Source organism: Hibiscus syriacus, unplaced genomic scaffold (assembly GCF_006381635.1).
Source record: "Hibiscus syriacus cultivar Baekdansim isolate YM2019G1 unplaced genomic scaffold, ASM638163v2 tig00110365_pilon, whole genome shotgun sequence".
NCBI lineage: Eukaryota > Viridiplantae > Streptophyta > Magnoliopsida > Malvales > Malvaceae > Hibiscus > Hibiscus syriacus.
Window position 1 is genome coordinate 504069 of NW_024062703.1, and position 13085 is coordinate 517153.

At 37.4% G+C, this 13085-nt stretch overlaps 1 protein-coding gene and 1 pseudogene across 3 annotated transcripts; both read left to right on the forward strand.

The window, feature by feature from the left end:
* Positions 1-2961: 2961 nt before the first annotated feature.
* On the forward strand, positions 2962-4569 carry LOC120121246 (annotated as a pseudogene).
* Positions 4570-5813: 1244 nt separating this feature from the next.
* LOC120121212 (TLC domain-containing protein 4-like) lies at positions 5814-9294 on the forward strand. 3 transcript variants are annotated; one of them, XM_039140632.1, is made up of 9 exons: positions 5814-6043; positions 6784-7059; positions 7102-7253; positions 7345-7480; positions 7853-7927; positions 8239-8360; positions 8437-8512; positions 8597-8656; positions 8838-9294. In XM_039140632.1, the coding sequence occupies exons 2-9, from the start codon at positions 6913-6915 to the stop codon at positions 8964-8966; spliced, it is 897 nt and encodes a 298-aa protein (XP_038996563.1). In that variant the 5' UTR covers positions 5814-6043; positions 6784-6912; the 3' UTR covers positions 8967-9294. The 3 variants fall into 3 exon arrangements, with proteins under 3 accessions (XP_038996563.1, XP_038996562.1, XP_038996564.1); XM_039140631.1 differs by having other exon boundaries at positions 6819-7059; XM_039140633.1 differs by having other exon boundaries at positions 5815-6043; positions 6819-7026; positions 7165-7253.
* The last annotated feature ends 3791 nt before the right edge of the window (positions 9295-13085 follow it).

Below are 13085 nucleotides of genomic sequence, written 5' to 3' on the forward strand. Positions count from 1 at the left end.
GTATGATTTTTTATCAAACCTTTTGTGTACTAAATCGGTTCTGGCTCAGAGTTTTCATCTTTTGTCTGAAGCCATCCATTCGCTGGTGATCCGATCTTTGTTTCAGGGTGACTCTGCCCCGCTGAATCGCAATGTTGCTTGGCAGCCTCCTCCCCCGTTTGGATGAAGGTTAATTCTGATGGAGGACGTAACCCTAATTCTGGTTTGGCAACCTGTGGTGGTGTGCTAAGGGATAGTGAAGGAGCATGGATATCGGGGTTCACTAAACTCATCGGGCGATGTTCGGCTTTTGAGTCGAAACTATGGGGTGTTTTTAAGAGTTTGTTGTTGGCCTAGGATCTTGACTTCTGCTCGATAATCGTTGAATTGGTTAATAAACAGATTGTTCAGCTTCTCAACGGTCCGAGAGAGTGTCACCGCTCTTCGCTACACCATCGTATTGTTGCGTTGCTCACACGACAATGGCGGGTTCGCCTGGTTCATGTTTCGAGGGAGTGTAACAAGATAGCTGATGGAATGACTCGTGTAGCATGGGGACTCTTGTTAGGTTCCCAGCTCTTCCACAGTCAACCGTGTCTAAACTTATTGCTTTCCTCTTTACATTAAAAAAGCATAGATAGGTATAAGTTGAGTGATAGTTATTCAATTAGATAACTAATAATGGGCGTGAGATCGAACTTAATGCATAAGAAGAGAGATGAGCACACCAAAGTATAAAATTAACATAAAATTTATATGAAATTAAATTCAAAATCAAAATATATTCTATAAAGCTCGGCTCGTATGGCCATGAACAATTTGGCAAGTAACAATCCGGCTATAGCAGCCAATAATGGTTCCACATGTGTATGATGTCACCTATGACATCATCATAACAAAGATACAATTCACTACGTCATCTTCGTGTCATCGAAACGACTTCATTCACTGTTTTTAGAAGGATAATTTATGTCAAATACCACTATCTTTAAGCTCAGACTCGAAAATGTCATCAACGTTTTAATTTTGTCAATTTTAACACGGACGTTTATGTTTTCACTGCAATTTTGCCACTCCGCCATTAATCCGTTAACGGGATAATGACATAACATCTTTTTTCGTGACGGCGATGACATGGCTCCCTTATCAAAACGACGTCGTTTTGGCACGATCGTTTTGATACTTAAAAAGCTCAAAACGACGTCGCTTTTTTGATAAAAAATATGTTTTTCATGAAATTCGAACCGTATACTTTTAGAATCCAAATCTAAATACCCAACAATCAAGCTAACTTGAGAATTTGATATAATCTTAACAAAACTATTATAAATGTTCACTACCACCGTCACCCTCATTATCTTTCTCTATCCATAACGATTCTACTACTAATTTTCAATCATTATCTTTAACATCACAACCTAGAATTCATAAGTGGTATTGCTTGAATTTTCATGCTGAGGGAGAATAGTACCAACAGATGCAATTTCTGTTCATGCTGAATTTTCAGATACTCAAGGGTATTGTAGTCTTGCCAGCCTTTCTCCTTTTCGATTTGAACCTGCACTGCTGGAACCTGCTTTCCAGGGAAAGGAAAGCTTATTGTTCCAGTCACGCCATTGCTTTTGTTATTGGCATTCTGGGGATTAGCATGAGATGAATTATAGAGTGAACTCTCGAGCCCAGAGCCTTTAAACAAGGATCTCGACTGATGTCCATCCAACCAGCTATAATAATCCATCGGAATTTTTTCCAAACCTATGGAAGAAACAGATTCATTCAGTTGCTTTGGAGGAACAGGGCTAAATCCCAGTTGGCGGACCAAGATGGCTAACTGGACGACTAACTGGATTCTTCTGCATCCCAACTAATGAAGCTGAGATAGTTCTAGCAGGTAAGACATCACCAGTACCAACACTTGGCACAATAGCATTAGTTCTGGATGGCATCACAATTCCCAACATTTTTGTCAGACTGTATGTACCATTAGAACCAACACTGACAGACTTGGATAGCAAGCAAATGAGTAGCAGGATGAGAAAAGCCTAAATTATCTTGCACCTCACTCGTTGTTAAATGTCCATTACCCAATGTTGTCAAACCTTTAAAGCTATTAGCCAGAAAAGTAGCATCTTCCATTGACCACCCAGATCTATGCATCTGAACAGGTTGCTGATGTTGAGGGAGAATAGTACCAACAGATACAGGCAGTGGATGACTAGCATCAAACGTCTCATATTGGATAATGAGAGTGATAGTGGTAGTGATGAATAGTTTTGTTAAGGTTATACCAAGTTCTTAAGTTAGTTTGGTGGTTGGGTATTGAGATTTTGGTTTTAAAGGTCTACGGTAAATCTCATGAGAAACATATTTTTCATTAACAAAACGACGTCATTTTGATGAGGGAGCCATGTCATCACCGTCACGGAAAAAAAGATGTCATGTCATCGTCCCGTTAACGGATTAACGGCGGAGTGGTAAAATTGCAGTGAAACATAAACGTCCGTGTTAAAATTGGCAAAATTAAAATATCGATGGCATTTTCGAGCCCGAGCTTAAAGATGAATGGTATTTGACATAAATTATCCTTTCTAGAATTTCAACTAGCGGAACCGTGCGGCCTTAGACGCTTTTCGGAAGGCAACGCCTAAGTCAACCTGAACAATCTAAGTAAAAGGACTTAAAAAGAAATGCGAAAGCAAACAAAAATTCGAAAGGAAAATGCCTCACACACAAGAACCAGAGAATTTGAGAGAATACTTAACCTTATTCTTCAAAAATGAAGTGAAAAATGAGGTGGGAGTAACCTCTATTTATAGTTGAAGCTCCCTATATCCAAGGGTGATATTGAATACAATCAATGACTAAGATTAAAAGGAAATTTAGCTAAATTTTTACATTATCTCTATTTTAAATTCAAATAAAAGATAAATAAATAAATAAATAAGGAAAAAAAGTATTCAAATCAATCCAGCTTCAACTAAAATGACCCTTCTTTTGTTTTTTGTATTTATTTTGCAGCGACGTCTTCTTAATTTCGTTGAGAAAGCGATTGTAGAAGATATCATCCCAATCCTTGTGGTTGCTTTCCATTGTCAATGTAGTCAACTCGTTTCTCAATGTGTTGATAGAGTAGCTAGGTCCGATCTTGATAGCATCTGTATCGAGGAAGAGCTTCCTTATGAAGTTGCAGAGATGCTGAAGGCAACGAGGCAGTGATCGATCCTTTGCGGGAGAAAAGAATCCAGAGAATACACAAAGCATTAGATTCCGATGTCGAACTTGTTAAACTACTTTTAACGGAGTCTGGCATAACTTTGGATGATGCGACTGCCCTCCATTATGCTGCAGCATATTGTGACCCCAAGGTTATTTCCGAGATTCTTGGTCTGCGTCTAGCCGATGTTAACCTGCGAAATTATCGCGGTTACACGGTTCTTCACCTAGATGCGATGAGTAAAGAACCGTCGGTGATAATGTCACTTCTAGCTAAGGGGGCATTTGCTTCAACATTGACATTGGATGGACGGAGTGCTGTTAACATCTGCCTGAGGTTGACAAGACTGAAGGATTATCACGCGAAGACAGAGCAAGGGAAGGAAACAAATAAAGACAGGATATGCATTGATGTTCTCGAGAGGAAAGAGGCGAAATCCAATGGCCGGGATGTTTCTGCTGTCGCTTCCATACGTTGGCTGATGATCTGCACATGAGATTTTTGTACCAGAACGAGGTATTACTTTCTGTGGGGATATCATGTGGCTCTCTGTCCTCCACAATTGGTTTATCATGTTGTGTTTCACGACATTTCATATCGGTTGTGATTGTTGTGGATCTGAAATCATTAACACCAGTAAAATCGTTCGTGAATATGAAAATTAAATGCTGTAATATGTACTAGCACTTCAAATTGCATCCTTTCTGCAAGTGCTCCTATCATGGGTTCATATTTCGAGGGCTAACTCTTAATGTTGTCTATTGCAGTGGCATTGGCGAGATTACTTTTTCCGAGTGAAGCAAAACTTGCCACCGACATAGCACATGCCGAGACAACCTCCGAGCTTGCTAATGGTCGATCATCAAAAAGTTTCAATGGGAACTCAAGGCAGGTTGATCTGAATGAGACACCCATTATGCAGAGGAAACGACTTCTTGCTAGGATGGAAGCCCTTATGAAAACAGGTGAACATCCTCGTATTTAGGTCCATTTATCTTTTCAGTATCTGAAATTTTTTCGGTTTTACATTCAGAGATTCCGTATGAAAATTTGCTTGTAATGTCTTAATTCGATCATGTTGGTTGTTTTGCAGTGGATATGGGTCGGCGCTATTTCCCTCATTGCTTGGAAGTGCTCGATAAGTTCATGGAGGATGACCTTCCTGATCAGTATTACCTCGAGACTAGCACCCGGAAGAGCAAAAGATGGAGAGAACACGCTTCAAGGAGCTTAAAGAGGACGTCCAGAAGGCATTTAACAAGGACAAGGCTGAGTTTAACCGCAACGGTTTGTCTTCATCGTTGTCGTCATCGTCTTTAAGAGACGGTGGCCCCTATAAGTACAAGAAATTATAACGAAATATTAATCGGTAAGGATTTCTTGCGAGTAAAACGTATAATTATTCCTTTCGTCTCCGGAAAAAGCTTGTTCCATAATCAATCCCCCCTGGTGCAAAAGTGTTATACATATTAACTTTACCAATAGGAATTTTATGTTCATTGGTGACAGAGATCTATGATAATAGAAAATTTTCAACTATGATTCATTCCCTTTAACAACCTTTTCTTCATTTGCTGCACTTTGGATGACGATCGTATTGACTCGGCATCTTCGTTGATGTGTTTTCAACTCCGGGTTTGGAAGCATATCCGATTCCGATCCTCACGCATCGGTAACATCACTATGGTAGGAAAGATAAAGAATGAAAATGGGTGGTTAGATACAACTTCATTTAATCTTATTCAATTCATTGATTAAGATATTTCTTTCTTCAAACCATGCATTTGGGCAGAATCCATCCATCTCATTTACTCAAACCAAATTTAATTGTTAGCGGAGCAACAGCTTAGTGAGAGTGGATACGTGTCCACCCTAAAATTTAATTTTTTTTATATTAATTATTTATTTTATTGATAGTATTCATCCTGAAATTTAAGTTTTTTTTTATCAATTATTTAGTTTATTGACAATATTCAACTTGAAATTTTATTTATACTTAAAAATTTTATATTGTTAACAGTTGTATACCTAATCTTAAAAATATTTCTGGATCTATCACCGTATACATAGAAAACGTAACAACTTGGAGAAACATACAACTTTAAACCCTTTGTTATTCTATTGACGAACAAACACACAATTCGACGTGTTCTTTGATTTAAAATAGATATTAAAATATAATGATTGTTAATTTGTCATTACCTCATGGAACTCATTTCCAGATCACAGTTCTATATTATAAGATTTCCCTTTAAATTCAATGCTTCTTAAATAATTTATTCATTTTTTTTAAACACTCAACACTCGCAAAACAAGAAAATTGTGGATCTAAGAAAGAGTAACAAGCAACAAGAAGTCAACAATGGTGCAAAGCAGCAATCACACATTTGCCATGTCAAAGAGTTTCCAATCCAACATGGTTAGAAACAAATAACAATAAAATGAAAATTCATCACTTTGAGCTTTTGATTCAACCAAAAAGAGAGGATACAAAATTTATGAAGAGTTAAAATTCAAAAAATTCCATCATATAAACAAAACCCAGAAAGACAAAGTGTCACACATCCCCCCCCCCCCCCGGGATCTTGCAAGGGATAAGATTGCAATGGCAAACTCTACCACACTGCAAGTGCCCAAAAACCAACCAAATAAGTTGACAAACCAAACATTTCATCAGCCAATAATCCCATGACCCATCACCTCTCAAGTATATCTACCGATACATCCCTCTTCTTCATCTCCTTTTGCAGCTTTGCTTAGTTTTTATATATATATCCTTCTATTATTTTGGTTATTATTGAGTTTGTTGGAGATTCGAAAATACTCTTCCTACATTGATTAAATCTCACGGTTGGTGCCACTGCTACTTTTCTTTTTACTTCTTTTGGTGCACCAATGATTTGCTTTCACTCCTTTCCTGTTTTTTCAACCTTGTGCTTTTGTTTTGAGCCTTATTCTTTCATGGGTTGTTCTTCACTTCTGCATTGATCTGCCATTTTGTCAAGTTCCCATTTCTTCTCTTTAGCTCTGGGTTTTAAAGTTTTCTTTTTTCTGGGTCTTAAACACTGATTAGCCCTGGAAAACCCCTTTTTTTCTGGTCTCTGTTATATGTTTCTCTTTCAAAGATTTGTTTTTTATCCTTTGAATACCCACTGCATTTTGTTTAAATTTCATCGTTGGTTCTTCAAATAAGTAATCCTTGCTTAGGGTAAGCACATTTATCAGATGTCTCAGCTACTTTGCTTGTATCGTGTTTATTTTTAATTGCTTTATGTTGCTTTGGATTCCATTATTATCTAGGTGTTCTCCAAATGGATTACTTCATATTTCAGTGTTTTCTCATAGCTTATTTGGATTTGCTCACCTGAAATGGAAATGTTTGTTTGATCTGAATCTTACCGTTAGTATTTGCTTTGTTCATTTTAATTAAACTTTCAGAATTTGGTTGTTTCTTGTTTGCTTTAGCTTGCTTGATTTGAAGTTGTTGTCATATAGAAAAAAAATTGTACCTATATATTTATTGTAATAGGGAAAATTGGTATCTATGTAGAAAAACCTCCCGAATATCTAATTTTTCTCGTCTCTGACAACCTTATTGTTTGTGTCATGGAATCCATGGTTGAATGAGTGAGGAGACTTAGAGAAGGTACTCATGTTGCAAATGTGATTTCGAGATTCCAATATGAGAGAAGTCGAGAGAAGTGCCTAAACAGACGGTGATGGCTATGAAGTCTTACCAAAACCAGGCTCAGCTGCTGGTTAAGAACTACTTATTTGCTGATACCTACATTCCATACACTTCCATCCTGGGCGGTATTCTTGCTTGCAAAGCGGTATATCGAGTTTTTGCGCTAATAAATATGTTTCCTTGTAGACTTGACCTTTTATTATGAAGCTCGGATGAAGGCATTTACATATTGGAATCTCAGGCCTTGGTTTCCTTATTGTACATGCTTCTCCTCGTTCCTCAGGCCTATGATCTTACTCAGTTAATCAGCCGTTCTTACTGCAAGACTTACGGTGGTCTTACCAAAATTCAACGATTAGAGTGGAACAATCGGTTAGTGTAGTGCATCATCTAGTTTCTCCTTATATTTATGCTTCTGTTACAATGTTTGTTATCTCATTGCTCGTTAACGTATTTTTGGCAGTGGCATCTCTACAGTTCATGCTGTTTTTATTTCTGCTTTGTCGTTGTACCTCGTTTTCGGGTCGAAACTCTTTTCTGATGAACTTGCTGGTCTTCTCGTCTTCCGAAGCTCGCCACTTTCTACTTTTGGATTAGGGGTGAGTGTTAGCCTTCTTATGTGGTCTTTAAGAGGTTCATCCGATTATCTCGTGAACAATTTATCCGTTCTGTATAAAATTTCGACTGTGAACAAGGATACATGTTAGCTTCTTATTAAACGTGGCATAATGCTTATGATGCTGCTGGCTTTCAGCTCATTCATTAGGATTTATATAGCTTATAGTTTCTCCGAAGAAGAAATTTTCTTTTATCATTTCAGCTTTTGCGTGAAAGTGATTAGCAAATGTTTACCGAGTGGCAACTGGCTCTAATTTCTCAGCTTCTTTGTTGACTTTCCTGGATAAAATCGAGTGCCGCTTCTGGTGCTAATCCGAGAACTTCCTAAAATAGTTGTTATTATCATCTTACAGGTTTCTGTTGGATACTTCCTTTCGGATCTTGGAATGATTTTATGGCTATATCCCTCTTTAGGTGGAATAGAATATGTAAGTGTATTCTCTATGTGGATAGCATTCTGACTTACATTTTATAGCGTCCATAAATATTCGAGGGACGCCTTCAACATCCTTCCAAATTGCATATTTAAAAACTCGGTTGTTTCCTCAAACCATTCCACTTAGACAAACCCTGTTGATTCATTAATTGAATGGAGTCGAGTATTTATACATCCGGTAACAACTTAAAGTGAAGCAGACACCAAATTATCAGGGGCTTCATGCTTAAAAGGACTTATGTTTGTGTAGTATATGCAGTGCTAAGTGATGATGACAAATAAGATATTAACATTTGATTGCAGGTTATCCATCACACGCTTTCGGGAATTGCAGTGGCATATTCAATGTTTACTGGAGAAGCGCAGCTTTATACATACATGGTTCTTATATCTGAGGTGACAACTCCGGAGATTAACATAAGATGGTAAGTTCAATTAGTGAGATTCTGTTTGTCGAAGTTCGGATATTAAATTAAACCATCTCCTGTTTCTTTGAGGAAGGTATCTTGACACGGCTGGTATGAAGAGGTCCACTGCATATATCATCAATGGTGTTGTCATCTTTTTGGCTTGGCTGGTGAGCTCAACGATTTATTTTTTTCCATCGTAAAATGGATATGTTCCGCAATTCGTAGAAACTGAAGTAAATTATAAATTGTAGATTGCAAGAGTTCTGCTATTCGGTTACATGTTCTACCATGTATACTTGCATTATACACAGGTACTTTTGCCTCCATGCTCTTCTTTTTTGTCAATTTCCCTTTCATCCCGATATTCATCGTCCGTCAAATGTGTTGTCTAATCTCCACGCACAATCTTTCAAACGATTCTGGTGCAACCGATTTGTCTGTTATAAGTATTTGCTATGAATCCGTTCTTACCGACTTGATTGGCTCAAATAGGTAATCAAGATGCATGCCTTTGGCTATATGTTGGTTTTCGGGGTGCCATATGTGTTAGCTATCATGAACTTGATGTGGTTCGGAAAGATTATTAAAGGTGTGGTGAAGGTTTTAACAAAGAGGCAGTGATGTCGACGGATAGCGGGAATAGATGTCTAATGTTTTTCAGGTATCGTTCTGCCCCGAGATTTGTACATTTTTCTACCACTGCTGTCATGTATAAACCATAGAGTATTAAAGAAAAAGAAAATCGAGTCTGATCCGATTTTTCCGGTTGATGGAGATGAAGATGGAGCGTTGTAAATGGTCCCAATCTAATATATATTTCAATAATCGTTCGAGTAGTTGTCTTGTATTGAACTGTATACCTACACCAAATCTTTCAATTATTTTGTTTTCATGAGCACAATTTCCTCTCGAAGTTTACATCGAGATTGTGATGTTTGAACATTTGTTGATTATTAGAGTTTTTCTGATTGGCACAACTAAATGAATGATTCTTCAGAAATGCCCCTTCATCCATTTTAGCTGCAGGGTTTTGAATGCCACCTGATTGTCATGATTAGAGATGAACATTTGTCGGATTTCAATCCGATCCGGATCGGTTTTTATCTGATCCGGTTTTTTCTCATAGAAAAAAAACCGGTTTATAAAATAACTGGTTCGGTTTTTAACCGGTTTGGGGGGCCGGATATCCTAACCGGTGTAACCGGTTTCGGTTTTAAAAAAACCGGTTTTTTTAAAAAACCGGTTATAAAAAAACCGATTTTAATATTCCAGATTGCTCATAGGGAATCGATTCCCCCCCAAGGGGGTACCGATTCCTCACTGAATGGTTTGGCTTCGAGATTTCCAGAATGCTCGGAGGGAACCGATTCCCCCATAGGGGGTACCAATTCCCCCCTATTCAACGGTCGAAATATTTGAATTTTACACTTAGGGAACCGATTCCCTATGAGAGGAAACCGATTCCCTATGAGAGGGTATCGATTCCCCCACGCTCCAAGCATTTTTATTAAATGTTTTCACACTTAAACGGTTATATTATCTTCATTAATTATCACTAACGTTCAGAAGTGATTCAAGGTGTATTTAAGCAAGCTTAGAAGCCATTGATCAAAGACAATAAACATCAAGCAACTAGAATCAAGAGAGAATCAAAGAGAAAGCATCAAACCTCAAGTTCGATAAATTCAAATACTTAATTGAAATACTTAATTAACTCAACATAATTGAAATACTTAAATACTTCCAAGTTTGATAAATTCAAATACTTAAAAACTTCCAAGTTCGATAAATTCAAATACTTAAAAATTTCAAGTTCGATAATTGAAACAAAGTTTGCGATAATTGAAATAAAGTTATAAAATAAACTACATTGCCATCTCTTCTTCATCATCTTCGCCTTCTTCGTTTGGAGGGGATATTCCAAGTTCGACTTCTTCAATGTGTAAGTTTGCTTCCAAATCGGTATCAATTGCATCTTATAGGGTGGTGATATGTTGCTTACGAGCCGCTCCATCCAAATAATCCTTTAAACAAATGCATACTTCCACCGACTCGGGACTTAGTCTTGATCTCCGTTGCGATATAACCCTGCCACTAACAGAAAAAGCGGATTCCGAAGCTACCGTAGAAGCTTGGACGGTTAGTAAATCACGGGCCATGGCGGCTAGAATCGGAAATTGTGCTTCCTTTTCTTTCCACCAAGCCAAAATATCTAAACTTTCAAACTCTTCAAATGTCATTTTGATAGAAAATCGCATGACATGTAATTTCCCAACTCGCTACTTGGGGTGGTAGTACGTGATCGTTTGGATTGGGAATTTACAAGAGTGTTAAAAAGATTCAAATTTATGTTACTTGGACGTCTACTAGATGATTCCGCATTCATTCTCATTTGATCGTGTATTACACTACTTGATCCGTATTTAGTTAAATAAATTGCAAACATGTCTCGAAAACATTTGTTAAAATAATTTATTTGGTTTTGGACAAAGTTGGGTTCATCATCGGTTAGATTAAAAGCAAACGCAATTTGTTCAATTAGTGTTTCAACCCCACCAACATTTAACGTTGGGTTTAAAGCGGCGGCATAAGTAAAAATGGGGGGAATCTCCTTAAAATATTTTAAAAGTTTTTCCTTCATTGCAAAGCCAATTTCTTGAAAAACTTCGGTTTCAAATTCAAAGTCATTTAGTCGGGTAGCCAAAAAAAATATTTGATTAAGAACCAACGGGCTAGTAGGGTAATAAACACCGGATAAAAAAGTTGTTGCATTTTTAAAAACCTCAAACAAATAAGTTATTTTTGCTAAAGTTTCCCAACTCGAATCAGGATAAATGTTTGGGACATGACCCCTCTCGAAAAGCCGATCGTGAAATGTTTGCAATGTTTCCCTTTGCCTTAAGGCAGTATGCATCATCATCCAAGTTGAGTTCCAACGAGTTGGACAATCCAAATTAGGACCCAAAGCTTTTTTATTAACGGACTTACAAAATCGTTTATAATCATTTAGTCTTTTGTTGTTGTTACAAAGAACCGATTTTATCATTGTTTTAAATTCTAATCTAATCGGCTCAATAACCTCCAAACCGGCTTGCACGGATAAATTAATTTTGTGTGCAACGCAACGGGTATGAAAAAACGCACCGTCTAAAATCGATGAAAGTAATATTTTCAATCTTGGAACCACGTTTGTATTATTCGATGCATTATCAAAGGATATAGAAAAAACTTTATTTTCTAATTTATAAAGACAAATTACCCTTTTTAAAAGTGTAAATAAATTAGCACCGGTATGCGGCTCACCGAATAATTCAAACGCGATTGTTCTTTTCATCATTTGCCAATTATCTTGATCTAACCAATGTGACGTAACGGCTAAAAAAGAATTTCCGGTATTATGAGGGGAACTCCAAACGTCACATGTAAGCGACACATCATAACGGTGTTCTTGGAATCCTAAAATCATTTTTTCCCTCGCCGTACGCCACATTTTTATAGCATCTCTTCTAAGGGTAGTACAACTTACTTGAGTATAACGTGGTTGCATTAGTTGTTGAATTGTTATCGTGAAATCTTCATCATCAAAGTGGTCGAACGGCAATGCTTTTGTAATCACGAACTTTGTAAACGCTTCTCGTAATTTTTCGTTGTCGTAAACAAAAACACCACCTTGCGGTGTAAGATTCGATTGACTAGGATCTGATCTTGAGCGAAGTGCCTTGCATGATTTTGTCAAATGGTTCTTCAACGTTGTGTTTCCTTCCGATGCAAGAAACTTTAGACAAAGTTTACAACGCGCCCTCCTCGAGCCATTTGACATCTCACATAAATCGTAGTGATCCCAAATGTCTTTGTTTCGAGTGTGTTCGATCACTCTCACGACTTCAAGGTTTCCCCCGACGGAAGATTCAGCCGTGTTACTCATGATGAACAAAAAATTACAAAAGTAAGATTTGAGAGATGTTTAAGTGTTGTGTAATAAGATTTGAGAAATTTGTAATCAACCAAATACATCCCCAATTTATTTATACATGTTTAGGGTGGTAAAATGGTAATTTTTTAAAGAAAAAAACGGTCAAAAACGGTCACAAAACCCTCCCAACGGCTATATTAACGGCTAGTTTTTTAAACCCATACCGGTTTTTTTTTCCGGATAAAAACCGGTTTTTTATCCGGTAAAAAACCCGGTCTAGGTTTTTTTCTCCAAACCGGTTAAAATAACCGGTTTAAAAAAAATCCGATCCGGTTAAAAAAAAACCGGTTTTTTCCAAATCCGGTTTCAGATATTTTTTTCGTAAAATCGGATATTCGGATTTTTTGTGCACCCCTAGTCATGATTATAGTTGTGTCGGGTTGGGTTTAAGATCGGGTGTAGATGGAGGGGGTGTAATATACGGGTCAGGTTTGAATGGGCTAAAACCCAACCCGACTTATGATCATCCCCATTAACAGGGCAACAACATGAAGCAAGCAAGACCAGCATTGAGGGAGGGGTAGATAGTAACTGGTGGAGAAAAAAGCTGAAAATGGCAATTATATATCCAGGCTCTCTTGCATGATAATTACAATTTATAAAGCCGCATTTGTAAAAGCCCATTTTGTCAGAAAATTACGAACCAAAGGCTACCAAATTAGCCATAATGGCCTCATTCATCTTCCTTTTATCTCAATCTGAACTCTGAATTCAGTGGAAAATAAAGAGTAAAAGGAAGAAAGAAGGTCCAACTTTTGTCACAGGCC

Excerpts from the sequence above, each read along its gene's own strand:
- LOC120121212 (XM_039140632.1), top strand. The coding sequence starts at position 6,913 with ATGGCTATGAAGTCTTACCAAAACCAGGCTCAGCTGCTGGTTAAGAAC. Across the intron at positions 8,361-8,436 it reads CCGGAGATTAACATAAGATG|GTATCTTGACACGGCTGGTA; the intron begins GTAAGTTCAATT and ends TCTTTGAGGAAG. Across the intron at positions 8,657-8,837 it reads TATACTTGCATTATACACAG|GTAATCAAGATGCATGCCTT; the intron begins GTACTTTTGCCT and ends TGGCTCAAATAG.